This window comes from Centroberyx affinis, unplaced genomic scaffold (assembly GCF_046629955.1).
Source record: "Centroberyx affinis isolate AG114_WGS23_722 - 3 ecotype Tasmania unplaced genomic scaffold, CSIRO-AGI_Caff_v1 ptg004101l_1, whole genome shotgun sequence".
Classification (NCBI taxonomy): Eukaryota; Metazoa; Chordata; class Actinopteri; order Beryciformes; family Berycidae; genus Centroberyx; species Centroberyx affinis.
This window is the reverse complement of record NW_027281880.1, coordinates 131827-158382: the sequence shown is the minus strand read 5'-3', so window position 1 is coordinate 158382 and position 26556 is coordinate 131827. Positions and strand designations below refer to the sequence as shown.

The 26556-nt window shown below is 42.0% G+C and overlaps 3 protein-coding genes across 3 annotated transcripts in view; all 3 read left to right on the top strand.

Moving 5' to 3' along the window:
• Positions 1 to 2580: 2580 nt before the first annotated feature.
• On the top strand, positions 2581 to 5989 carry LOC139663713 (tumor necrosis factor receptor superfamily member 6B-like). Its single transcript, XM_071542431.1, has 5 exons — positions 2581 to 2662; positions 3723 to 4113; positions 4201 to 4383; positions 4849 to 4936; positions 5056 to 5989. Exons 1-5 carry the CDS (start codon positions 2606 to 2608, stop codon positions 5297 to 5299), a joined length of 963 nt encoding a protein of 320 aa, XP_071398532.1. The 5' UTR covers positions 2581 to 2605; the 3' UTR covers positions 5300 to 5989.
• Positions 5990 to 11085: 5096 nt separating this feature from the next.
• LOC139663715 (tumor necrosis factor receptor superfamily member 6B-like) lies at positions 11086 to 15485 on the top strand. The gene is made up of 4 exons (XM_071542434.1): positions 11086 to 11416; positions 11504 to 11686; positions 15006 to 15093; positions 15213 to 15485. The coding sequence occupies exons 1-4, from the start codon at positions 11086 to 11088 to the stop codon at positions 15451 to 15453; spliced, it is 843 nt and encodes a 280-aa protein (XP_071398535.1). The 3' UTR covers positions 15454 to 15485.
• An 8714-nt stretch (positions 15486 to 24199) lies between these two features.
• Positions 24200 to 26556, top strand: part of LOC139663712 (F-actin-uncapping protein LRRC16A-like) — a 123146-nt gene continuing 120789 nt past the window's right edge. The window contains exon 1 of the mRNA XM_071542430.1: positions 24200 to 24281. Coding sequence (XP_071398531.1) covers positions 24242 to 24281 — 40 coding nt within the window. The 5' untranslated portion in view covers positions 24200 to 24241. The remainder of the gene's footprint in view (positions 24282 to 26556) is intronic.

Here is a 26556-nt window from a genome sequence, read left to right as displayed (position 1 = left end):
GGTTCGGGCGGGGAGGGGAATACGAACGCATTCTGAACACACACATAAAAAGAAACACAGATGCACACACATAGCAAGGCGGGGGATAAATGTATGCGAAAGAGCAAACAGACATGGGTCAAATGATAATGTCAGATCATAGTCGATTCATTTAACATATCATCAAAAGATATCAAGCTATTAAATACTTAATGCCTGGAGGTTTTTTTGTCCAAATGTATCAAAAGGCCGTGATGAGAAGGGACATTCTTGTGTACAGGAATGAATGTGTTGAGTAGCCTAATATGTGACAACAGAGTGGGTGCTAATTGCTTCATTCCCACTATCTGCCTCGAGTGATAAAATCTAATAAGGGAACAATAAAGCTCACACACGTTTGCATACTCCAGGCAGGCTGAAACAAGAACTAAAAAAATGTTTCCTGGGAACTGTTTGACCGGAGTCTGTGAAAAATGAAAAAAAAACTATTTAAGATGTACATAGGACACTATTTTATGGGAGAAGGGCAGGCGGACGTTGTGTTGTTATTGTTGCTTTCTCGCTGTTTGAGAGGAAGGATTTGGTTTCATAATGAAATGTTTTCTACAGTTTTCCTTTGTTTATTCGTTGGTTTGATTGTTTGTTCTGGACTGCTGACAGGTAAAGCTCATCTGAAATATATATATATTTTTTTTTTATGTTTTGAATATGTCAGCTTTATGAATGTACAAAGGAGTGCAATTGTTTTCTATTTAAAAATAATAATAATTTTACTTACTGAATATGTAAAGGCTTGTTTTTATTACTTTATAAAAAAAATACTGGATTCCAAATGCTGCAAGTTCATAAAGTGATATTTGTTTTATATTTTGTTTTATCACTTTTATATTATTGTATGGTCTTTATTGTATATATGCTTGACTGTTCCTTTTTTTAAGCTCTTGTAACTTGTGAACACTAATGTCAAATGATCTGATTAAAATCAGTTTGTTAAAATATATTGCTTCTTCATAGATAAACAGTAGGGAAGTGCGCACACAGGAAGAATGAACCTATGAGTTAAATCTGTCATGCTAGTGCGCTGACTCTGAAACTGAGAACAGAAATCTAGTCACTCCTTATCTGACTCATCTTGAAGGCAAAACTCATCTCAGCAAAAAAAATCTCTGGTATGTTAGATTTCCACTACTAATCAGCCTTAGTTTGGTCTTATGATCACATTTCAGAAATGCATTCTGCTCATTTTCTTCTACTTCATTTCATTTCTTTGAATCAGACATTGTGGCATACTCCTTTATTCTCTGGAAAAGGGAGGAGATGAAAGCAAGACCTTTGTTTGAATCTCACGGTAAATCAATTGAAATCAATTCAACTCCCATCTGTGGGAAACAAGGTTGTACCAGTACAGTACCATCATGCCACGGGTACGACTCACTGACTCACAGGTTTCATAAATATGCCACTACGGTTTCAACGGAAAAAGATGACTTACACAGAGGCAAGTTCACACATCATTACAATATGCAAATGAAATGTCGACTGTACATTTCAAACACATCAAATATCAAGCAATCTCAGCTTTTTCTCAGATATCACCCACTGTAACAGAATGTGTACCGACGTTAAAGAGAGATTCCACCAAAATTAGGTTTTAGGACTTTTAGGTACTGCAAAAATAGACATTTTCGTAAAGTAAAATACATTTTTATGTCTTTCAATTGCTTGGGATGAATTGACTGCAAGTTAAATTTTCATGTATAATACCTAAAATCTTGTACCTCCATCAAACATGTTAGGTTTTAAATTCTAATAGCTGGTAACACTTTACAATAAGGGTACATTAATTAAGGGTTTGTTAATGCTTATTAAGCATTAACTAACCCTTAAATTAACAGTTAATTAATCTGTCTGGTAATCATTCACTAATGGTGTTCATGTTAACTAAGGTATTAATTTATACATTATTTAATAGTCATCTTTATCAACTATTAAAATAACCATTACATTTAAAAATTAAACTATTAAATGTACCATTAGTAAATTATTACCAGACACATTAGTTGACTCTTAATTAAGGGGTTAGTTGATGCTTAATGCTTAATAAGCATTAACTAACCCTTAATTAATGTACCCTTATTGTAAAGTGTTACCGTATAGCTTAATGTACAGTATATCCATCAAATTTTCTTTCAACAATCTCAGACAATGCAATCACAGGGCTGCAATTACATTGATTTTAAGACCTAGAAACTCAAAAATTATGAAACCACAGTTTTTTTCTGGGAATTCGAGGAAATGTCTGCTGTTGCACAATATCCTACAACTCAACCATCTATTTGAATTCCCGTTGAAATGGGAGTTCATAATCAAAAAGAAACTAATATAAAATATCTAACGGGGAAATACGTATATTAACATAGAATTAACAAGCTGATGGTTTTAGGTCTAAAGCTTTATCAGTTTCATTTAGTTGTCATGTCCAAGTTTCAGCGTCATTCTAGTAACCACAGATGGAAGTTTTTGTGACTTTTTTTTTATGACACATTTTATAGTCAACAAAGCCTGCACATGCAAGCGCCCACACACACAGAACTTCCTCACAGAACAGTATAAATGAACCGTGTCCATGTTCCAGCATCAAACCATCTTCCACACAGGTGAAGACATGCATAACATCAGCATGGTAAGTATTCTGTACAGGACGCTTTTCTTTGTATGCTTAACATCCTGAATGTAGAAAAGAGAGAGATATGTGAGGCTCAGTGATGCTTTAGATGATGTTTGATGGGGATGATGATGAAATACATATTTTGGCAAGTCATAAACATATAGCACAGATATTGGTGAATGTATGACAATGAATGAATGAACCATAAACATATACAAACTTTCCTTGCCTGACCATCAGCCCTATTTTGCTGTTTGCCATGACTTCATAAAATACTCCTATAGGTTCTTCTAGTGTGTTTGTGGTACTCATTAGTGAGTTATACTGACCTTATGGAACTTCATAGCATTTTCATTCTTCTGTGGTATCACTATAATATTCCTATAGGTTCTTCTAGTGTGTCTGTGGTACTCATTAGTGAGTTATTCTAACCTTATGGAACTTCATAGCATTTTCATTCTTCTGTGGTATCACTATAATATTCCTATAGGGACTTCTAGTGTGTCTGTGGTGCTCAATAGTTTATAGCGATCTTATAGTACTTTTTGTATTTCCAATATCACTATAATATTCCTGCAGTAGTAGTAGTAGTAGTAAGCTAGTAGTAGCAGTTGTAGTAATGGCAGTAGTAGTAGTAATAGCAGTAGTGGTAGTAATAGTAGTAGTAGTAATAGCAGCAGCAGTAGTAGTAGTAGTAGCAGTAGGCCTAGTAGTAATAGTAGGAGTAGTAGCAGTAGCCTAGTAGTAGTAGCAGTAGTAGTATTAGCAGTAGTAGTAGTAGTAGTGGTTCATTTATGATTGATTGATTGGTTGGTTGGTGGGTGAGTGGAAGGATGGATAGGTAGATTGTTTTTTATTACAGTGTCATACCAATTCTGGTGCCCAGCCCAAATGGGCTTAATACACTGCTTACATGAAACAGAACACAGAAAACAAGTTCTTATATCACAAAAATACAACATCTTTAAAGATAAGTAATACAATAGCAATACAGTAACAATAGCAGCAGCAGTATGAAGTATTGAGACACTGTTACTGAAATGAGAACAGTAATCAGACTAAATTCCATCCTTAGCTGCTCTTACTGGTGCTGTTCCTGCTCACGGACCTCCTTCATGGTGCCGCAGTGGTGCAGACCCTCCCGACCTACCAGCACCGGGACCCGGCATCCGGACAGCTCCTCACCTGCGCCAGGTGTCCGGCAGGCACACACATGGCCAAGCACTGCACCGCCACCACGCCCACCAAGTGTGTGGCGTGCAAAGCCGACCACTTCACCGAGCTGTGGAACTACCTGTCCCACTGCCTGTACTGCAACACCTTCTGCGGGGAGAACGAGGAGGTGGAGACGGAGTGCTCGCCGGTCAGCAACCGCGTTTGCCGGTGCAAGGAGGGCTACTACTCGGACGCCGACTTCTGTATCAAACACTCGGAGTGCGGGGTCGGCCACGGCGTTAAAACGAAAGGTGAGTCGGGGCTCTCGAGAGGCACGGTAGCAGCTTGACACGTTGTTGTTAAAAAAAGTCGTAATGAACCTCGTTTTCCTCTCGCAGGTACGTCGCGGACGAACACGGTGTGTGAAAAGTGTGCTGATGGCTCCTTCTCCGATTCCTCCTCCGCGCTGGAGCCGTGCGTACAGCATCGGGAATGCAACGCGACCGCTGAGGTGGTCCTCCTCCGGGGCTCGAGCTTCCACGACGCCGTGTGTGGCACGTGCGAGGAGCTTAGAGATGGAGGTATTGTAGCCCACTCTCTGTCTGTGTATCGACTTTTAAACGTACTGCATAGCTCAATGGATCGTGTTGGGGTTGGGTTCACCTGTCACACACTCAGCTAGAACTTTTACAGCAGACCTCGAGCCTCCACCTAGCCATTCTGGTGAGAGGATAGCACAATTCTCACCATGGTTTTCTGACCTAAGAGTGCCAATTTAGATTTACTGGTCAGATCCCAATAACTATAACACCTTTAATTTAGATGAGATTTAATACAAGCATAGGCTACTGTAGATTAATTTTGAGAGGACAAAACAAGGCAGCTTATGCAGGAGCCTTCTCTAAGGTGTGAAGAAGAAAAGAAACACATGATTAACGATAGCTGCATATGAATATGTCTCTGGTCACACACATGCACACGTATTTCTCCAACAGCATGATGAAATATTAGGACTCCGAACTCACGTTGTTTGCTCCTTTCCTCAGGTGACGTGAAGGTGCTCAGGACGTTCCTCCCAGGATTCTTTGCTCTTCACAAGATGCGTGCGACGAAAATGAATAAGTTTGTCACCAGGTAGGCTCACTTTCTGACACATCCATCCATCTGGGGGTCACCTCTTCCCTCCCGTCCTCTTCTTACCTTCCTCTCCTCCGCCTCGCCATTCATAAATACACATCGTCTCCCTCCACCAGGTACATCCAGACGGCAGGAGAGGGGAGGCACCTGCCCAGACAGAGAGGCCCCCTCCTGGGTCAGATCAGAGCGTGGCTGGCCCAGGCTCCGGGGGACCAGCTGAGGAGACTCCCGCAGATGCTGAGGGACTCGCAGCTCAGCTGCCTGGCAGACAAACTGGAGAGAAGACTCGGGGAGATTCAGCAACACGCCCCGCAGTGTAATCCCGAAGGAAGCGGTGTCGTCCAAGTGGTGTCTATGTAGGAATATGGAGTATAGCCTACCTCTCTTTCTCAATATTTACAGTATAGCCATCTCTTATAGCTGTGATACACATGGCAGCTTTTGACATTGTTGCTTCAATTACATAGGAAGACATTGTTGACAAGAACCACTTGAATACGTTTCATACCATTTTTTTCATTTTGTTACCTGTTGATGGGACTGTTGCATATATGTATTGACCCAAAAGTTTGCCTAATGTATTACCATCCTTATGACCACTATGCCACTGCCGAATGGTAATGACACATGACCAACTTTTACAGGCAATGGTGATGGACAATATAACTTGAGTTAATTAATCGATGTAGATAACAAATGTATGTTTTAATGACCAAAATATGCTGAAAAATACTACTGATTATGAATGCGGGCAAAACTGCCCATCTATATTGCCTCAAAATGTTGTTTGTGTATCTTCCAGAGGTGTAAGTTACATTAGATTTATACAAAACTGGAGCAGGAGGAAGAAAAATGTGACTTTAATAGCTCAAACCTGGGAAAGACCTTTGATAGTTTCTGCTAAACAAGTAATTGTGAAGTGAATAAATATGTCGCCATTGTTTACCCGAATGTAACATGTACTTATATATGATGGTAGATGGTAGATATGGAGATATGGAGAATCAGCTGTAACTAAAATGAATGTTATTCCTGAGAATAAATGAAGTTCTGACAAACTGAATTATGTGAAACAGATTTTTTTTCCAATGAATATGAATGAGTTACTTTGTGGATTCATGAAGTGCTTCGCATCTAAAAATCTCTTATCACAAGCAAAAGAGCCGTGACTAAAAAGGTGCTGGCCTGCCTGCAATTTCAGAACACCACCACTAGATGACACCCTCGTCCCTCTAAATCCTCCAGTCACAGCAGACTGCAAAAACATCTTGAATCAGAATCAGAATCAGAATCAGAATAAAGTTTATTGCCAAGTAAGTTTTCACAGTACAAGGAATTTGCTTTGGTATGGAGGTGCATACAATAAACATAAAAATAATAAAATAAAATAAAATAAAATAAAAATAATACAATTAAAAATATAATAAAAAATATAATAATAAATAAGAAATAAAAATATGTACAAATATATATGTGCAATATAACAATATAACAATATAACTGTTTTTTTTCAAGTGAATGAAATGTACAGTTTGTATAGGTATGTGCAAAAATTTTTCCAAAGAATGTGCAAAGGTATGGGGGGGGATAAGGGACTGTGTCAGTGGGGGTCCCGGGCCTTGTTGATGAGGCCAGCTGCAGACGGGAAGAAACTGTTCTTGTGGCGTGAGGTTTTGGTCCTGATGGACCGCAGCCTCCTGCCAGAGGGGAGTGTTTCAAATAGTTTGTGTCCAGGGTGAGAGGGGTCGGCCACAATCTTTCTTGCTCGCCTCAGGGTCCTGGAGGCGTACAGGTCCTGGAGGGAAGGTAGATTGCAGCCAATCACCTTCTCAGCAGAGCGAATGATACGCTGCAGTCTGCCCTTGTCCTTGGCAGTGGCAGCAGCGTACCAGATGGTGATGGAGGAGGTGAGGATGGACTCAATGATGGAGGAGTAGAAGTGCACCATCATCGTCTTCGGCAGGTTGAACTTCCTCAGCTGCCGCAGGAAGTACATCCTCTGCTGCGCTTTTTTGGTGAGGGAGCTGATGTTCAGCTCCCACTTGAGGTGCTGGGTGATGATGGAGCCCAGGAAGCGGAAGGACTCCACAGTGTCGACTGGGGAGTCTCTCAGGGTGATGGGGGTGAGTGGGGCTGGGTTCTTCCTGTAGTCCACAACCATCTCCACTGTCTTCACAGCGTTGAGCTCTAGGTTGTTCAGTCCGCACCAGGACACCATGCGGTCGATCTCCTGCCTGTAGGCTGACTCATCCCCACCAGAGATGAGCCCAGTGAGGGTGGTGTCGTCCGCGAACTTCAGGAGCTTGACAGACTGGTGACTAGAGGTGCAGCTGTTGGTGTACAGGGAGAAGAGAGGAGGGGAAAGAACGCAGCCTTGGGGGGAACCGGTGCTGATGGTCCGGGAGTCAGAGACATATTTTCCCAGCTTCACGTGCTGCTTCCTGTCCGACAGAAAGTCTGTGATCCACCTGCAGGTGGAGTCAGGCACACTCAGCTGGTCAGTTGATTTACAGTTTTTTACAATTGCTTACACACATTTTCTGAAACTACGGCTCATTTTGTCAAAACTCTTAACACAAAAACACTAATGCAACATGCTTAACACCACAAATCTCTTGCAAAATGAAACACTGCATTCAAAACTGTCAAAATGCAGTTTTGCATCAAAATGACACACACAACCATCATGAATACATCTTTCTAGCAACTGACTACACACTGATGTGTTCAATGGAAAACACTATTATGAATATCTCATCAGTAGGCTTATGCCTTTACTTATGCACAGTAGCCTGTTGTAAAATACTGTTACAGTAATATATAGTAGAAATCTGTAGACTCCTGCACACTGACTTTCATCAGGTATCAGTAATATATACACAAATATAGTAACACACAAATACTTTATTTCAACACTTGTATATTGTTGGATATGTTAAGTGTTATACATACAAAACACAATGCAGTAGGAGAAAAACAACAACAACAAAAAAAAGAGCAGTGAACTGACTCAAGTTGGACTGGACTGTCACTAAGATGCAAGTTGACACATAGGATTTGGTAGATCGTTATAATAAAGTGCTCAGTGAGTGTATACTAACATACAGTATATACTAACATATAATTAGCATAGGTTATACTATTGTCATGGTTATGTTGTAGCTAGTTGTTGCACACAGGAATCAATTGAGGTGAGGCAAAAACATGCCAAGACAAGGAGGGATCTGTTCAGTTGCAATAGGCTTTACTTGGCAGACTTTTACTGTTAGTGCACTGTAGTGCACTAACAAGATGGTAGTTTTTTTGACCCTTTTTTGTTAGAGGGTTATGAAACATTCTATGGTCAACAAAGCCTGCACATGCAAGCGCCCACACACACAGAACTTCCTCATAGAACAGTATAAATGAACCGTGTCCATGTTCCAGCATCAAATCATCTTCCACACAAGTGAAGACATGCACATCAGCATGGTAAGTATTCTGTATAGGACTGTTTGCTTTGTATGTTTAAGATCCTAGCAAAGACAGAGACAGATGTGAGGTTCAGTGATGCTTTAGATGATGGGTAATGAAACAGATGATGCAATACATATTTTGGAAGTCAGAAACATATATTACAGATATTGGTGAATGTATGACAGTGAATAAACCATGTGCTGCTCCAGCATCAGAAAATTGTTCACAAATGTATCAAATTAATTAAAACTGTTACAAATGCGCTACTACTACTGCCCTACTACCTACTCAGTATTTCCTATAGGGACTTCTAGTATGTCTGTGGTACTCATTAGTGAGTTATAATGACCTTATACAACAATATTCCTATACAGACTTAATATCTGTGGTACTCAGTGAGTTATACTGACCTTATGCAGCAATATTCCTATAGGGACTTATAGTGTGTCTGTGGTGCTGAGTTTATAGTAATCGTTCAGTACTTTTTTTTGTTAAAGCCCCTATGTGTAGGATTTGAAAATTGTCGCAAACGTCTTTGCAACCTCTTAGCGGCGTTTGTGACACTCCGCTTCATACAGCCACAATATGTAAACAAAATACTGCTGCAGATAACTGTAGCTCAAGCATTAGTTCATTAGTCGTTTCAACATGCCCTCGACACTTCCCCGTTCCATTACTCTCATAACTCATGTGAACTTCCTGAGATCAACAACAATATTTAGGCTATGACATGAACTCATCTGCAATATTTAATTACTCATTGTTCTGTGTAATTTGTATTATTTATTCTTATTATTAATTATTAAGCCTGCTTAAGGGCAAGTGCGTTCTGTTTCAAATATTATGCTCCCCCTCGGACCCTGCCCCCCTGCTCTGCAAGGATTGGGCCTTGGATTGGGCCATAGACTAAACCAGTTTTCTCCGCGATGGTCTCATTTTTCTACTGACAAACTTTAATGGTGTCAAAAGTAATTGGAGGATGATACAATCAGATACAAATTCTACACAGGGGCTTTAAATCTCCAATATCACTATAATATCCCTATAATATTCCTGGTTCTTTTAGTTTTGTTGTGATATTTATATAGTATCCTTCTAAAATATATTATAGGATTACTATAGGAAGGAGTACTTACTATTGTAAGGAATACTGCAGTAAACACCAACAAAATATCTTGATAATTGTTTTTTGTGTAGGCCTACTGCTGAGAATTAAAGGATTTTGCAAAATTGTATAAAAGACCAGTTAAAGCCCATTAAACCGACAAGTTATTACACTACTCAGTTTGGGCAGCAGTGGTCTAGTGATTAGTAGTAGTAGCATTAGTAACAGTAATAGTAGTAATCAGGGTGCGATTTGCCGGGGTGGGGGGAATTCCCCCCCTCTGATTTTGATTTCCCCACCTCTGATCATGAAATGCAATTAAATACATGTATTTCTCTAATATGACAGTACATGGCGCAAACAACTTCCAAAAAAAACGCATGGATTATCGAAGGTGCGTTTTTTCCAGCTCATAAATTTGCAGTGCTGTGGATAAAAGAAAGGCGACCAAGTGTAAAAAGAGAAGGAGGTCCGTCATCAACGCTAATTGTTTTGCTAAAAGAACGGTGCTGACCGGCACACAGCTGGCCTCACCTGCGGGCCAGACGCATAAAACTGTAGATTCAAGCCAAAGCAGCCGCTGTATTACGCACAGCCATTACGCACCGGCACCGCTGTATATTTTGAGCCATAATGGCCCGATTGATCACACCAGTAGGTCTGATTTATTATGTGATGTGCGTTATTCCTATTCCCACATTACTATACGATATGGTGCCAATATGTAAACCTATTTACTCCACTAGAATAGAAATCAGGCTTGTAGAAAGGGATGTTAACACACGCATGTATTACATTTAAGGCTCAAAATAAAATGTCGCACAAATTCCCTCTTTTATATTATCCTTCTCTTTGCCACAGCTATATCACACTCACCGGGAGCTGACGCAAGCATGCATGAGTATATGCATGCTTGCGTGGAGGTATGCAAGCATGCATACACGGCATTCTCCTACTCAGAATCTCCCTCTCTGTGTGTGGCTCATATATGACATATATGGTCATATGATATATATAGACATATATGTATAGAATTCGTTGGGGAACAATAATGTGTGTATGATAGGGGTTTGCACTTGTATTTTTCATTTTCACGCCTCCTTGTGTAAAATATCACCCACAAAAATGCATTCCAAAAATATCTCCCCCTCTGTTTTTTTTTTTTTTTACAAATCGCACCCTGGTAGTAATAGTAGTAGTAGTAGTAGTAGTAGTAGTAGTAGTAGCAGCAGGCTAGTTGTAGTAGCAGTAGGCCTAATAGTAGTAGGAGCAGTGGTAGCAATAGTAGCAGCAGTAATAGTAATATTAGTGATTGCTTGGTTTTTATTATAGTGTCATACAACAATTCTGGTTCCCAGCCCACATGGTCTTATAAGACACTGTTTACATGAAACAGAACAGAAAAAACAAAGTTCTTATATCACAAAAAAGACAAAATCATATAATATATAAAATATAAATAATACAGTAGCAATACAGTAATAGTAGCAGCAGTAGGCCTAGTAGTAGACACACAGACAAAAATGAAAACAGTGACCAGACTAAGTTCCCTCCATAGCTGCATTTACTGGTGCTGTTCCTGCTCATGGGTCTCCTCCGGGTAGTGGAGACCCCCCCGATTTACGAGCACCGGGGCCCGCTATCCGGACAGCTCCCCACCTGCGCCAGGTGTCCGGCAGGCACACACACGGTCAAGCACTGCACCGCCACGACGCCCACCGAGTGTGTGCCGTGCAAAGCCGACCACTTCACCGAGCTGTGGAACTACCTGCCCTGCGGGGAGAACGAGGAGGTGGAGACGGAGTGCTCGCCGGTCAGCAACCGCGTTTGCCGGTGCAAGGAGGGCTACTACTCGGACGCCGACTTCTGTATCAAACACTCGGAGTGCGGGATCGGCCACGGCGTTAAAACGAAAGGTGAGTCAGGGCTCTCGAGAGGCACGGTAGCAGCTTGACACGTTGTTGTTAAAAAAAGTCGCAATGAACGTCGTTTTCCTCTCGCAGGTACGTCGCGGACGAACACGGTTTGTGAAAAGTGTGCTGAGGGCTTCTACTCCGACTCTTCCTCCGCGCTGGAGCCGTTCGTACAGCATCGGGAATGCAATGCGACCGCTGAGGTGGTCCTCCTCCGGGGCTCGAGCTTCCACGACGCCGTGTGTGGCACGTGCGAGGAGCTTAGAGATGGAGGTATTGTAGCCCACTCTATCTGTGTATTGACTTTTTAATTGTTTGTCCGTTTGAACCAAACGGTAATCTTACTTCCTGTCCGAACAGAGCATGGCAGAGACAAGGGAGGCAATTAAATCTGTCGGCAAGTAGGTTTGAATAACGACAAAGTTATGCTAACGAGTGTTTTAAGTTTCACAGCTTGCTTTTTAACGTAAATGTAAAATGTAGTCTACTTGGGAGACCATGGTTATATCAGAATAAAGTTGTTTTTGTTTTATTTCTCTAGTGCTGTGAAAACAATTCAGCCTCATAACTGGCTCATAATCATGTGCACTTGGATGTGTCCCCTGACTCCCCTCCAGTTTATTAAATGGATTATTCGTTGTTTTACCACAGTATGTCAGACTGAATCAGTTCAGATGTGCATTTACTGACCTAGAGCCTCAACAAACAGTTATATTCCCATTCATTTACGTTTTACACTTGTGATTACGGAAATAAACAGGAACAGGCTGAAGTTTTCTAATGCTGCTTCAGCTGTGAGAGACTCAGCGGACCAGACAGCAATTAATTGATTAATTTTGCGTTATTATTCGTTAGGATTTTGCTCCTTTTTTCCATTTGTGTATTTTGTTGGGCCATGATGAAAATCTAAAATCCCCCCTTGGGATTAAAAAAAAAGCTCTAGCACTGTGATGACTTCTTAAATCTTTACTTTTTTTTTTTTAATGAATTTCCTCTTTCCAGTAGACTGGATTGTTGCTGAGCCCTAGTTGCCATACAGCACCCAGTATACAGGCAAAGCAATGTAATTCCTTCTGTAAAAGTGTGGAATTATTAAAGGGCCATATTATTTATGTCAGTTAAAGTCAACAGTAGAGCCATGTGGGCCTAAATAGAAGAAATATCTAGTCATGAGTCAAGGTCAGCTTGTGTGCTAGACAGTAAATTGTTTCAAGAATACACTCAAGTTTAAAAAATAACTCACACAGTACCATGGGCACAGCCTTCAGTAAATGTACCCTATTAATTTGTATTAATGTCAGGGATCAGTTTCTTATAAACAAAGATTTCTTACAAATAACAAAATGATAGTCCAACCACACAAATCCAAGTCACTGGCTCAGTGTTTTAACTGGCATCTCTACAAATAAAGATTATAACATTCTGTAACAGATAAACAAGAGTAAAACAAAATCTACCTAGTCCTATACATTACTATTTAAACAGCTTGGTTTGTCCTGTTGACCTTGACTTGCTGAGTTGTGGTTTCCACTCAGTTTCTTGCCATGTCATCCTCATGTCATCCTTTGTTTGTTAAAAATGATGTGAATCAAAGCCATTGTGGTCTTCATCCTAATCTATTCCAGTTTGTTGTGCTTGGCTTGCTCCTTGACGTCTGGTCGTAATATAACTACCACTAGCTTGTTACCTGTCTAGGCTAACATTAGCTAGGGCTACTTTACATTAAAGCAAGCGGGGTGAAGCTAAAAAAAAAAAACGTTAGCTTATTCAAACCGGTCATACAAAAAAAGTTAAGACCAGTAATGTAAGGCTTTTACTCTGAAGTGGAGCTCCGTCCTGTCCGGAAGTCAGGTCATGTCCTGTTCACACCTCCGCAGTTGGCTACTTACTTCTCTTCTGGACTGAAACTAAAAGCAAAAAGGCAAAGGCACATCGCTTTATCCTTTTCTGTGGTGTCAACTCAAATGCAAAAGCATAACGGCAGTAACCGCCCCACCCTTAGCATGTCAGTCCAAATGTCCCATGAGCGAGGCCCAACCAATAACCCGCATCCCCAGTCTACCATAATGTGACAAAGTGGGTGAGAACTCTCCTCTACTCACCACTTATCCTTTACATAGTCATCTTATACAGTACACCAGCTTATTTCTGTATGTGTTCATGTGGTTATAATTTACTATTGCTTTTGTAACATTGCATCACTTACTATCCCGGGTTTGTTTGTGGTAGCATTCTGTTACAGTTCACATCAAAGCAGAGTAAGTTAAAGTAAACACACAACCATAAGTTCGTTTCAGTTACCTTTATTATGTTGCAGGTTGGAATATTGTTTAATTGTTTGTTCCTTTGTTCATACTTACATAGTTTGTTCCTTTGTTCAGACCCACCATGCAGGACTACTGTTTGGGAAGGGCCCGCCAAGCATTTCCTGATTTTATGGTATTGGTGATGTCATGCTGACATCACTGGGCCAGACCAAGTGGAAGGGTTTTCTTTTTTTGTAGGAATGTTTCTTTGGTTTGTTTAAGGCATTCTAAAAGTGATGTTAAGATTACTTACCTTTAATGAGCCATTTAGTAATGTAAATGAGCTTGTAAATGAGTCAAGAATGTTGTTTGATTTCCTTGTATTAGGGTTACTGTGGAGGTCAACCTTTGTCTGTTATGGTACTGGCTGAATTAGTCTGGGTGTGAATTGAACACCCTATAAATTCAGAAGGGTTTGTGCTCCTGGGGGAGAGGTGAGGCCGTGCTGCCACAAACACGTGCCGTTTGTTTGATTTATTATGATTTCCGAGATCATTTTCTTGTATTTTTTTTGTTATTTGGCCTGAGTTACACGTGTAATGGCAAACACTGTAAATATGCACCTCTGCGAACTCAAGATGTCTGCCTACCTACCACCTTCCTTGCCATCCGAGCTAGACTACACATAAAGGAAATAATAAAATAAGTCTGTCGCCACCCGACCGAGACAAAAAACAAAAAAAACAGTCTCTCTACCACTGGCGGTCTTTGTCCCAGCGTCTGTCTGGTCCAAGCCTCCATATGCCCCGAGCGCATGCACGTCCCCGCTCCCAGGTCCAGTCTTCTGTGGACGACGGCTGAGCGGTGCGTGCTCCGCCGGTGACAATGAGTCAGGAAACGACCGTCCCTTTTTTGACGGATTAGAGAGCGTTGTTCCCGTCCCCGCTCCAAGAACTGCCTCTTTCTCCGACCCGATCTGCTGTCGTCCTTCCACCTGCTGCCTGCCCTCGCTCCCCACCACAGTCATAGAAAAAACCGGGTCTCGTTGCTCTCAGCCAATAGCTCTACTCCAGCTCGCTCACAGGTGTAGCTCATCTACTCATTAAAGTAAGGGAGGGACCAAGAGATAGAAGGGAGAAAACCCACAGCAACCCCCAAACAGTCTCTGGGCAGAATATCAATTCTAATCTATAGCCTACATGGCTCAGTCCATATTCAAATTCACACTAAAATATCCACAGGAAAACAGTTCATAACATACACATAGGTGACACATGCACACTCCAACAGCATGATAAAATACCAAGTTAGGACTCCAAACTCACGTTGTTTGCTCCTTTCCTCAGGTGACGTGAAGGTGCTCAGGACGTTCCTCCCAGGATTCTTTGCTCTTCACAAGATGCGTGCGACGAAAATGAATAAATTTGTCACCAGGTAGGCTCACTTTCTGACACATCCATCCATCTGGGGGTCACCTCTTCCCTCCCGTCCTCTTCTTACCTTCCTCTCCTCCGCCTCGCCATTCATAAATACACATTGTCTCCCTCCACCAGGTACATCCAGACGGCAGGAGAGGGGAGGCACCTGCCCGTACAGAGAGGCCCCCTCCTGGGCCAGATCAGAGCGTGGCTGGCCCAGGCTCCGGGGGACCAGCTGAGGAGACTCCCGCAGATGCTGAGGGACTCGCAGCTCAGCTGCCTGGCAGACAAACTGGAGAGAAGACTCGGGGAGATTCGGCAACACGCCCCGCAGTGTAGGAAGCGGAGTGTAACTAAATACCCCGACGTACCCTGAAGGAAGTGGTGTAGTCCAAGTAGTGTGCATGTAGGAATATAGCCTAACTCTCTTTCTCAATATTTACAGTATTAGTGGGGGGGCCAATGATTTCCTGTTGGTTTTGAATGTTAATTTTTGGCGACTACATGAATTGCCCTTTGAGATGTTTTACCTTGTAGAAAAACCATGTTGCCATTTTTATGCTCCGCACCGGCGACAGCCGTGGCCGGAGGCCAAATTGAACACACATGTATGTCTTTTAACATGTTCAGGTACATGACTGTACAGTTTTCTAATTTAATTTGCAAATAAAAAAATGACAAAACTGTATTGGTTGGCTAATTTGTCTGTCGTATTTGTCGCAGTGTATGACATTTTATATATATTTGTTTTTGGTATGTCAAATAAATCAAATCAAATCAATTAGCTTTGCCAAGATGGCAAGATCCAGGCAGACAAACAAATCATATGGCTTTAGCATACACTGATCCAGCGCAATCTAGATAACAATTAACAGCAACTAACATAGTCATAGTTACATAGTTACATAGTCTACACATATTAACATAGTATTTTGCGCAAACATCCGTTAACAACGACCATTAGATCCTTAATAAAAAATATTATTTAAGGGGAAGGCGCATTAACCCTTTGCTTGGATGTCCCTAACCACATAGACTACAGCCTAACCTACGCATAATTATTTATTTTATGGCAAGCGCAGCTTGTATTGTAAGATGTTTGGACATTGTCGGGCTTTTAGAAAGAAAAAAAAAAACCTGTTGAAAAGACTGATTCATAGACTAACAGCTTGTTGAGACTGCTGACCTCCAAGCCTTGATGCCACCACCCCAGCACACCACCGCCAAGAACAGAGCACTGGCTACTACAGACTGAGAGAAAATCTGTTGGAGCCTGTAGCACACACTGAAGGATCTGAGTTCCTCAGGAAGAACAGTCTGCTCTGTCCCTTCCTGAAGAGGGCTTCAGTGTTGTGAGTCCAGTCCAGTTTTTTTAATGATTTGGACCCCAAGATACTTGTATGAGTCCACCCTCTTCACTTCCTCTCCCTGGATGACAACCAGGACAGGGGGCCTCCTGTTCCTCTGGTATTCCACCAGAAGCTCATTGGTTTTGCTGATATTGAGCTTCAGGTGATTGTCATTGTACCATGTGACAAAGCTCTCTATCAGTCCTCTGTACTCCTCTATAAAAGTAGTCTAAGTGAAGACAGCATGTTTCTCACTGGAAATTACTCACTGGAATCATACATGTCAATATAGTGATAACTTCCATTTCGCCAAAAAATACACTTAATATCTTTTATTAAATTCCTTCAAAGTCTGGACAAACATGGATGTAAACTGCAACCTGACTTGTTGGCGGAGGCATATAACCGCGAGGCGGTTATTTCTAGTTTCTAACTAGTTGCTTGTACTTTTTTTGAATACTTAGTATTGTACCCCAAATTGGCACGTGGCACTTTAGTTGTGACACAAGAAACAAAAGTGTTTTGAAAAGAAAACATACATAACCCTTTATGTCACATTAAATTATGAATAATATTGTTTACAGGTATTATTTTTGAGTGAACAAGTAAACTAGATGAATTACAAAAGGTTTTTTTTTTTTTTTTTTTTACGTTTGTAGCATCTATTCCTGTACTAAATTGGACGAAATTAGACATTTTAGGATTCTGAAAAAAGGGGATTTTAACAGCTGCAGGCTGGACAGTGTTCTCCCGTCCTTTAAACAGTATGTCGATATCCCTACAAGGAAAGACAATGTTTATGTGTTATGGGAACATACACAATGCTTACACCGCTCGTGTGCAGCCACCGCTGGGCTCCGCGGACCATAACATTGTCTTCCTGCTTCCGCAATACACGCCAGTACTGAAACGCCATAAACCACTCACCTACAGCGTCAACCGGTGGTCAGAGGACGCAACTGCACAGCTACAGGGGTCCCTCACGTGCATCGACTGGAGTATTTTTGACGGCAATCTGAATGCGAGAGTTGAGATAATCACAAATTACATCAAGTTTTGCATGGCGACTACCATCCCAGCCAAAACTGTTAAAAAATACCCCAACTCCAGACCATGGATGACTCCTCAAATAAAACTTAGGCTTAAGGAAAAACAGTAAGCATTCCATCACAAGGACTGGCTTTCCCTCAGAGCCATTAACCCCTCTATGAAAAATGAAATCAAGAAAGCAAAACTCGCATATAAGGACAAATTAGAACAGGACTTTAGCAGCATGAATACCAGGCGGGCCTTTCAGAAGGTGAGAACACTCACCGGGTCCACCTCAAAAACCAGCACTCCTACACCCACCGACCCCACCTCGTTCACTAGAGACCCGAACAATTTCTATGCCAGGTTTGACACTCTCAACTGCTCCACTGAGCGTGAAAGATTGCTTGGGAGCCTACCCACCCCTGAGCAGTCACACTCTATCCCTTTCACAGAAGAGGACGTCTACCATCAGCTCATGAGGTGCAAAGCTGGCAAGGCCCCCGGCCCAGATGGGATCACAGGAAGGCTGCTTAAGAGCTGTGCCTTGGAGCTCTCCCTTGTTCTCCACTCTATCTTCAGTAAGTCGCTCCAGACTGCAACCGTCCCCACCCTCTGGAAAACATCTACCATCATTCCTGTCCCCAAGAAACGCCACCCCTCTGAACTGAATCACTACAGACCAATAGCGCTCACCCCTCTCATCGCACTCACCCCTCTCATCGCACCTCGCACCTCCATCATTGCAAAATGCTTCGAGAAACTGGTACTGAATACCATCCTCCCAGTTGTTAGCCCACAGCTGGATTCCTACCAGTTCGCCAAAAGTGGGACAGAGGATGCGGTGGCATGCCTCCTTCACACCCTCCTCCAACACCTGGACTCCCCTGGCCACTATGCCAGGATGCTCTTCATAGATTTTAGCTCCGCCTTTAATACCATTCAACGGCATCTGATGATCAGCAAACTCCATCATCTCCACGTTTCACCTCTGCTCATCCGTTGGATTCACAGTTTCCTCAGTGACAGACCCCAGGCAGTCAGGATGGGTACCACTACATCCCCCATCATCACCATCAACACTGAAGCCCCCCAAGGCTGTGTTCTGAGTCCCTTTCTATACACACTCTACACCAATGACTGTCTTAGCCCCTCCCCCATCACAAAATACTTCAAATATTCTGATGACACAGCCATACTCGCCCTCCTCACAGACAGGGACTCAGTCACAGCCTACCAACAATCTGTTGCCCACTTCACCCAGTGGTGCACAGACAGTCACCTCCTCCTCAACGTCACCAAGACGAAGGAGCTCATCTTTGACACCCGCAATAAACTCACCACCCCGCATTGCTCCATTTCCATCAACAGCCAGCCAGTGGAGATGGTGAAGTGCTTTAAGTACCTCGGTATCATCCTGGACAATAAACTGAGCTTTGATCACCACATCACAGACATCCACAAACGCTGCCAACAAAGACTTTCTGCCATCCGCAAACGTAGCGCTCTCTCAGTCAAACCCCACGTCCTGCTCCTTCTGTACCGAAGCATTATTGAACCAATCCTCCTGTACTGCGCCACCTGCTGTTTCACCATGCTCACCCTCACCAATAGAAACAAGCTCCTGAAAATCACTAACATATCTTCTAAAATAATTGGCCTCTCCACTCTCAACCTGTCAGCCCTCATTGACACTGCCACCACTCGCAGAGCACTGACCATAGCACACGACCCCTGCCCCGCCCTCAACCCACGCTTCACCCTCCTCCCCTCTGGCCGTAGATACAGACAACCACTCTGCAAAAAAACTTTGGGAGGAGTTTTGTGCCCTCTGCGATCAGTGCCTTAAATAGCCTGGGCACACTGTAAACAGACTTGTGTTGTTGTTGTTGTGATGTTCTTGTTTGTTTATACCCTGTTTGTTACTTGTTTTGAGTGTTCGATTGTGTACAGACTGTGTTTAGCAAATTTCCTCTATAGAGGACAATAAAGAATGAATCTGAATCTGAATCTGAATCTGAAAGATTCAGACTTGCATTGTACTCAAGTAATAATTGATTTTGGTAAATGCGTCACATGCTAATGAGTCATTCATGTTATATATATATATATATGTATATATATATTTTATTTTTTTTGTTATTAAATGAATTACATTTATTTAAATATAAACAAACAGACAGTATTATTACCTTTAGTTATAAAACATCCAAAGGCCCATGGTAAATGCACATATTTAGAACAACCAAAATAAATATTTAGCAATTATAGCAATACAACCAGATCATCACAGTGTCCCAGCAATGCTATGAGCGAAAAAGCGGATTCATCTTATATATTCATCATATTTTTACATCACAATTATCAAATATTTTCAAGTCATCTCTTTGACAATTGATAATCTATGTGATCACTCTATCTGAACATATATAGAGAATACAAAGTTGTAAATAATTCTTGAACATGTTACACTGATACGTGGGTACAAGTTTGTATCTACAGAACGATAAGATGAACATACACATAGCAGTGTCAGTGTTAATTGTTATATTGAAGGATCATCGTCGTCCTCATCAATCCCCAAGAGATGTTCCTGACTGACATTGTCACACACATCTTCATCTGCCCCACACACACACATCTCAGAGCAGTTGAGATTCTGAGATCTGCATGAACAGTTGGGCTTTTTTTTTTTTTACTATATCAATATTAATATATTTATTACTATGTGTATCTTTTATTAGTATTCTTTTGTTGTTTTTACATGCATACTTGACTGAGAGATCTGCACAAGAATTCCAATGCCCTTGTACACCTGTACCTGAGCAAATGGCAATAAAATCTTGAATCTTGAATCTTGGCAGTTGCTCTTCTTGCAGCCACATTTGATCAGATGTGTAATGGATGCTGGAGCGGGAGGATCCTTTGTTGGGATGGGCACTAGTCGATCCCCCTCTGTCTTCCATCCGTATCCAGTTGCTGGTGGCAGCTCAGGCACTTGGTCCTGATGCCACACCATGGCCTGGAAGTGTGTGCGAGCAAATGCTTCATGTAAATCTCCTTGTGTTGGTGGCAATTTCTGAGCTTGTAGTTGCTTCTTGGAAAACAGTGTCCATCTGAATTCACCAACATCAACCACAGTAGTACCAGGCTCATACAGCTAGCATACAAATGCCTCAGTGGCGCCTTCTGTGTCCCAGGTTCCCAGGGCAGCAAACGCAGACGCCACCTCAACTGGACACCTGCTTAGTGCCTGCCAACAGGTCAGCTTTCCTTTGCATGCAAACCGGCCAGTCTGGTCAGCTCCAGTAAAAGTGTGGAAGCCAGGTAATGCTGCAGCCTTTGTGATGCCAGTAGTAGTACTGCATGCACTACTGGGTTCTGCTTGTCAGTGTGCAATGTTCCTGATATTGATAGGGGACAATGGCTGTAGCATGGAGGGTATCAACTGCAAAGAAGATGGATGCCCCCTCGCGAATGATTGTTGGCAGGTATGCTCCCTGTTCTCTTGTTGACTCAATAACAGAGTTAGCCAGCTGAGTCTCCAGTCTCAGGATCCGAGTGTAGTCTACAGACAGACCAAAGCCATGTAGGAATTCAAGAAGTTTCTTACTTCTGGTAGACTGGTGCACTGCAATTCCAATTGCAAGAACTTGTGGCCATTCCAGGCAATGTCAGAATGGGGAATCGTGTTGCTTTGACTTACAGCAATACATAATGTTTTTTGGCTGATGGTTAAAGTTCCCATATTCTACACTTTCCAGTGTATATTTTCTGTCTTGAGGTCCATTAAAAGCTGTGTGTGTGGTGTCATGTACCAAAAACACTCTCAATCCATTTTTACACGTTCATTTTCCAGCATCTCTCTGAGCCTATTTCTTCCAAAAATGATAATGAGCGAACCTTTGTGACGCCACAAAGTTACGGAAGTCCAAACGGCTCGTTTAGAGGCTCGCTTTTCTAATATGGATTGTGTGGATTTAGTTGCCGACCGTGCGTTTTGATACCTTCACGTTAATTTCACGTGTTTAGATAGCACATCCAACTCCTTTATAATCAAAGAGGCAAGGGAAATCCTGTTTTATACCATATGGGATCTAAAAAACAAACTGCCTAGATGCTTGTTGCTGGTCCTGGCTGGAAGCCAGTGGATGAAGGCATACAGTGCTTTAGGTATGTTCTTTTCAGCATCGTCAGTTGTAAGTTCTCCTTCAAATGTCTAAGGGTGCTTGGTTTGACCAGCAATGGCGCTTCGGAGAACAGAGGCACTGTCAAACAGCTGGCGAATACTGCTTTCTGTTGTTTTTGCCATTATGTCTTCCATGGCTGCTTCACATACTGCAGTGGAGAATACACGGTCCGACAAAGTCTGAAATCAGCTTCTTGTCTATGTTTCTTTGTGGCAACTTCCTCCATCTTTCTGCTGCTCTCTACACCATGGGATCACGAGTTCGCAAAACACAACGTTTATGGGTCCCCTACCGTAAGTGCAGATGTGTAATTCTTATCTCTAAGGCCTTAACTATCAGTTACACAGTATATATGCATTTCATTGCTATCAGCATTGACCTATACCTGAAGACAAGAAAGAAAACATCTTAGTCAGTTTTGTTTCAGTGTGCAGATTGCGGATCTTTGTATCTGAATACATTGGCATACTACAATGAGAAATGACCTGGAAAAAAGAAAATCATGGACCTGAAAATGTATAAGTGCAATAAAAAATAAAGTTAAAGTATGCAGTGTATCATTGTCATACTCTTTCAGTTTAATATGCTAGGTGCCAATCGCGATAAAGGATTTATTTCGCGAAAACAACATTTCAGCTGTCATCGGGTCAAGGTCACTGAAGGTCAATAGAAAAAATGCTGACATGTTTTTTACACTTCCTTACAACCTAAAGAATGCATTTATTATGGTTGCCAAAAATTAACACGCAAATCCAACTGCCAATTTAATGTTACATTGGCCCCCCCACTATATAGTCATCTCTCATAGCTGTGATACACATGGCAACTTTTGACATTGTTGCTTTAATCACATAGGAAGACATTGTTGACAAGAACCACTTGAATATGTTTCATAATATATTTTGCATGTTGTTGCCTGTTGATGGAACTGCCTTTATACATTGACCCAAAAGTTTGCCTAGTGTGTTACCATTCTTATGACCACTATGCCACTGACACACGGGCAACTTTTACAGGCAGTGGTGATGGACAATATAACTTGAGCAGGGATATGTTGATTATCAAATGGTACAAGTCAATGTAGATAAGAAATGTGTGTTTTAATGACCAAAATATGCTGAAAAATACTGTTAATTATGATTGCAGGCAAGACTGTATTGCCTCAAAAAGTAGTTTGTGTATCTTCCAGAGGTGTACGTGTGATTTTAATAGCCCAAACCTGGGAAAGATGAAAGAAAATGAAAAAGAAAGAAAAAAATTCTGCTAAACAAGTAATTGAGAAGTGAGCAAATGTGTCAGCATTGTTTACCCGAATGTAACATGTACTTATACATGATGGTAGATGGTAGATATGGAGATGTTATTCCTGAGAATAAATTAAGTTCTGCCAGACTGAATTATGTGAAACTGAAATGTTTTCAATTAATATGTGAATGAGTTGCTATCTGGATTCATGAGGTGCTTCTCATCTAAAAATCCCAAAACAGCAGTGACTAAAAAGGTGGTGGCCTAGCTGCCTGCAATGTCACAACACCACCACTAGATGTCGCCACCGTCCCTCTTAAATCCTCCAGTCACAGCAGACTGCAAAAACATCTTGACAGTTGATTTAATCATGTATTGAAAATGTATTATTTTAAAATGCAAAAAGACAAAACCATATCAGTGAAGTTAAATAAATTGACTTGTCTCAATAGCTTATAGTCCATCAAGTAAGATGTTAAAACGCTTTGAAACAAGTGTGATTAGCCTACATCATTTATAGTATCACTAAAGCCCAATATTCTCACAATATTTCTATAGGGACATGGATATTTTTCTATCATTAGCCTATAGTATCAATATAGTTCTGCTGTTATTTTTATATACACCCAATAGGCCTACAATATAGAAGAACTGTACTGCATTAGCATAATTGATAAGCACATGGGGTTGGTGGGACCCCTCGGGACCCCCCTCACGGACCCCTGGCGGTCCGCGGACCCCAGTTTGAGCACCGCTGGTGTAGCCAGCCGGGCCCGGCAGCCTCCACCACCACTACCACCGCCCCCCACCTCCCCACCCCTCCTGCCACGCCACGCCGCTCCGCGCATCGCATCGGCTCCCTGGCTGTCGCATCACCGAGCGGGGAGGGGCCCCCGGTCTCCACTATTGGCTGCTATCACCGACAAGCTTTACGGTAGAGCAACTGGAGGGAGGGAGGGAGGGAAGAGGATGAATGTGTACGGTGGTCTGTTTTTTTTTCCCTCCCGCACGAGTGCAGCGTCCAGCGGGCTTCAACATGATTTTACGAGGATTCTAGCGGCGTTTTCTACCCTACAAAAAACAACCGAGACCCGACCAGGGAGCGTTTGAACCGCAGAGAGATGCGCCCAGATCAACGCGGATACATTGTCCGGACACCGCGGGGAGAGAGGAGCATGTAACCGGGAGAAACGCACCGGGCGGCGGCTGCGGCGGCAGGCACCTGACACTTCTCTCCCCCCCCCCTCTCGCTCTCTGTTCCCTCTTTTATCATTCGATGCGGTGACTGTGCTCTTCTCATTGTTTTTTTTTTTGTTGGGATTATTATCTTCGTCCACACGCTCCGGACAAAATGAGCGAGGAAGTGTCAGACGTCCCCAAAGAGCTTCTGGGTAAGAATAGACGCGGCTCGTTTGCAGCCCCATGTGTCCCTACTGAAATCATGATAATACATGATAATATTCCTATAATATTCCTTACATGGACTTTGGAGTGTGTCTGTGGTTCTCAATGGCGAGTTTGCAGTCATCTTATGGTACTTTATGGCTGTGTTGTACTTATTTATGATCTCCTATGGTATCAGTATACTATCCCAGCAATATTCCTATAGGGACATAGAATTTGGCTGTGATATTTGTATAGTATCCCTCTATAAATTATCATACTATACATTACTATAGCTCTTTTTCCTATAAGGGTGGAATAGCCTGAATAGACAATGCTTTGAGTATAAATAGACTATTTCTCCAGACAGCTCGAGTGAGATTATTCATGTGGAAGATGCAGCAAAAGCCAGAAGCTGTTCTATTGTTGGTGATCTTGATAAAAAAATAAATAAATAAATAAATCTGTGCCTGTAGTGTGAATGTTATGTGGGATTCAGTCAGTTTCTCTGTCAGACAGAAACAAATAGTTTAGATGTGAGCAGTCAGTGTGTCATCCCATTGCCCTTACATGGTTTTTGTCCCACAGTCTGCCCCCAATGCCAGCCTTTGTAGACTGTAAGATCCTCGTTCAAACCTCTAGCCGGGAGATTTCATGTGCTCTCGTGTTTCTTTTGGCTTATTTGCCCCGATTGTAGACACAGCTTTAGAGTCCAGAAACAGGTTATTTGGCTCTAGCTCGCGGTCTCTTTGTGTGGCGAAGTAGCTCAGCTTGTGACACCTCAGTGCAATGTTGGACAAGAACAAGCAGTTTCTCTCTCTCTCTCTCTCTCTCTCTCTCTCTCTCTCTCTCTCTGGCACACAGCAATCTTCTGGCTACACATCTTCCTGATAAGAGGCATAACATGCATAGATGAGGCTCAGAGGCAAATGATCAATTCATCCACTCAGTCACTTATTCACTAAGCCATATAGTCATGTGGTCATGCATTCACTCACTGAGTCGCCAAACATTTCAGCCAGCCAGTCACTCGTTCACTCTATCAAACTGTTTTCATGTTATCATCTGTATCCTTATCATCCATAGCCATGCTCCTCACTCAACCCTTGTACTTTGGTTACTTATCAGATCAGTTTTTGGAACGCTTGGTTACAGTAAGGAAGGATCAGAAGTCAAGAGGACAGAAGTATGTTTCTGCGGGGATGTCAGCCCCCTTGATATTAAAGAGTATTGTATCGTATTGTAACGTATCGACCTTAATGTGGTGGACATTGTTGTCCATAACTTGGGAAACTGGCCATTCAGCTTTTTTTCTGAAGTTTGCAGAATAAGTGGAAAATCTAGTCACCTACCTTATAGTAAAAGCTTGGCATACTAATGGTATAGATCAGTGATTCTCAATCTTTTTCATATCAAGGACCCCTAATTTAGTCCACATTAGGGCTACGGACCCCCATTTGATGAGATTTTGTCTCGAATCCAAATCTGAGAATATTTTTATTGTGAGATATGATTTTGTCCAGAATCCCATGACTATCTGTATTGTAGGTAGAGAGATAACAGTGAAACTATGATCAAAACAGTCATTCTTCTACGTTCTCTAATTGTGTTAACTTCTTGTAAATTAAATAATTCTGAAGTTTAACAATACATCAATTTGCTGGGGACCCCCTGCAACTCTGTCAAGGACCCCTGGTGGTCCCCGGACCCCATGTTGAGAACCACTGGTATAGATACACACAGGCCATCCTGCTAATCATGAGATACAGCCAGGGATTTGACGCTATGCTTATCTCACGATACGATTCGATGCGTGATATGAGGTTCATGATTCAATACAACCATGATATGATGTAATAAATAAGAGTTCAATGACAACAAAGTCTGACTGTGCAGAATTCTGTTATAATATCTGAGCCACGCATCTTTCTAGCGATGACATTGACTTGCTAGAATGTAAACAACACGTGATACATTGAATTTCGATATATCCCTAGATACAGCAAACTCTCTAACAGTGCTACCAGCTTTATGTGCATTGGATGGGAATGTAAGAGCAGGTGACACGTGTGTGTATCCCACTAGTGTGTTTTTCTCAGTGTGGATCGATGTCTGCCAAGGACGACAAGCTGCAGGGGAGATTTCTAATGATCCTACTTCCTCTCAGGCCTTCAATAAGCAAGTTCTCTCACCTAAGCCCCACATCTTCATCCCCTCTCATGGGGGATTGTCCTGATTCTTTACCCACCAATCCACTAGTTAACTCAATTGCCCAACTTGCCC

What these genes read in the sequence shown, in the direction of transcription:
- LOC139663713 (XM_071542431.1), top strand. Translation starts at nt 2,606, where the DNA reads ATGTTCCAGCATCAAACCATCTTCCACACAGGTGAAGACATGCATAAC. An exon ending in ACATGCATAACATCAGCATG is followed by an intron (nt 2,663 to 3,722) that starts GTAAGTATTCTG and finishes TTCCATCCTTAG; the next exon opens with CTGCTCTTACTGGTGCTGTT. An exon ending in CGAGGAGCTTAGAGATGGAG is followed by an intron (nt 4,384 to 4,848) that starts GTATTGTAGCCC and finishes TCCTTTCCTCAG; the next exon opens with GTGACGTGAAGGTGCTCAGG.
- LOC139663715 (XM_071542434.1), top strand. Translation starts at nt 11,086, where the DNA reads ATGGGTCTCCTCCGGGTAGTGGAGACCCCCCCGATTTACGAGCACCGG. An exon ending in CCACGGCGTTAAAACGAAAG is followed by an intron (nt 11,417 to 11,503) that starts GTGAGTCAGGGC and finishes TTCCTCTCGCAG; the next exon opens with GTACGTCGCGGACGAACACG. An exon ending in CGAGGAGCTTAGAGATGGAG is followed by an intron (nt 11,687 to 15,005) that starts GTATTGTAGCCC and finishes TCCTTTCCTCAG; the next exon opens with GTGACGTGAAGGTGCTCAGG.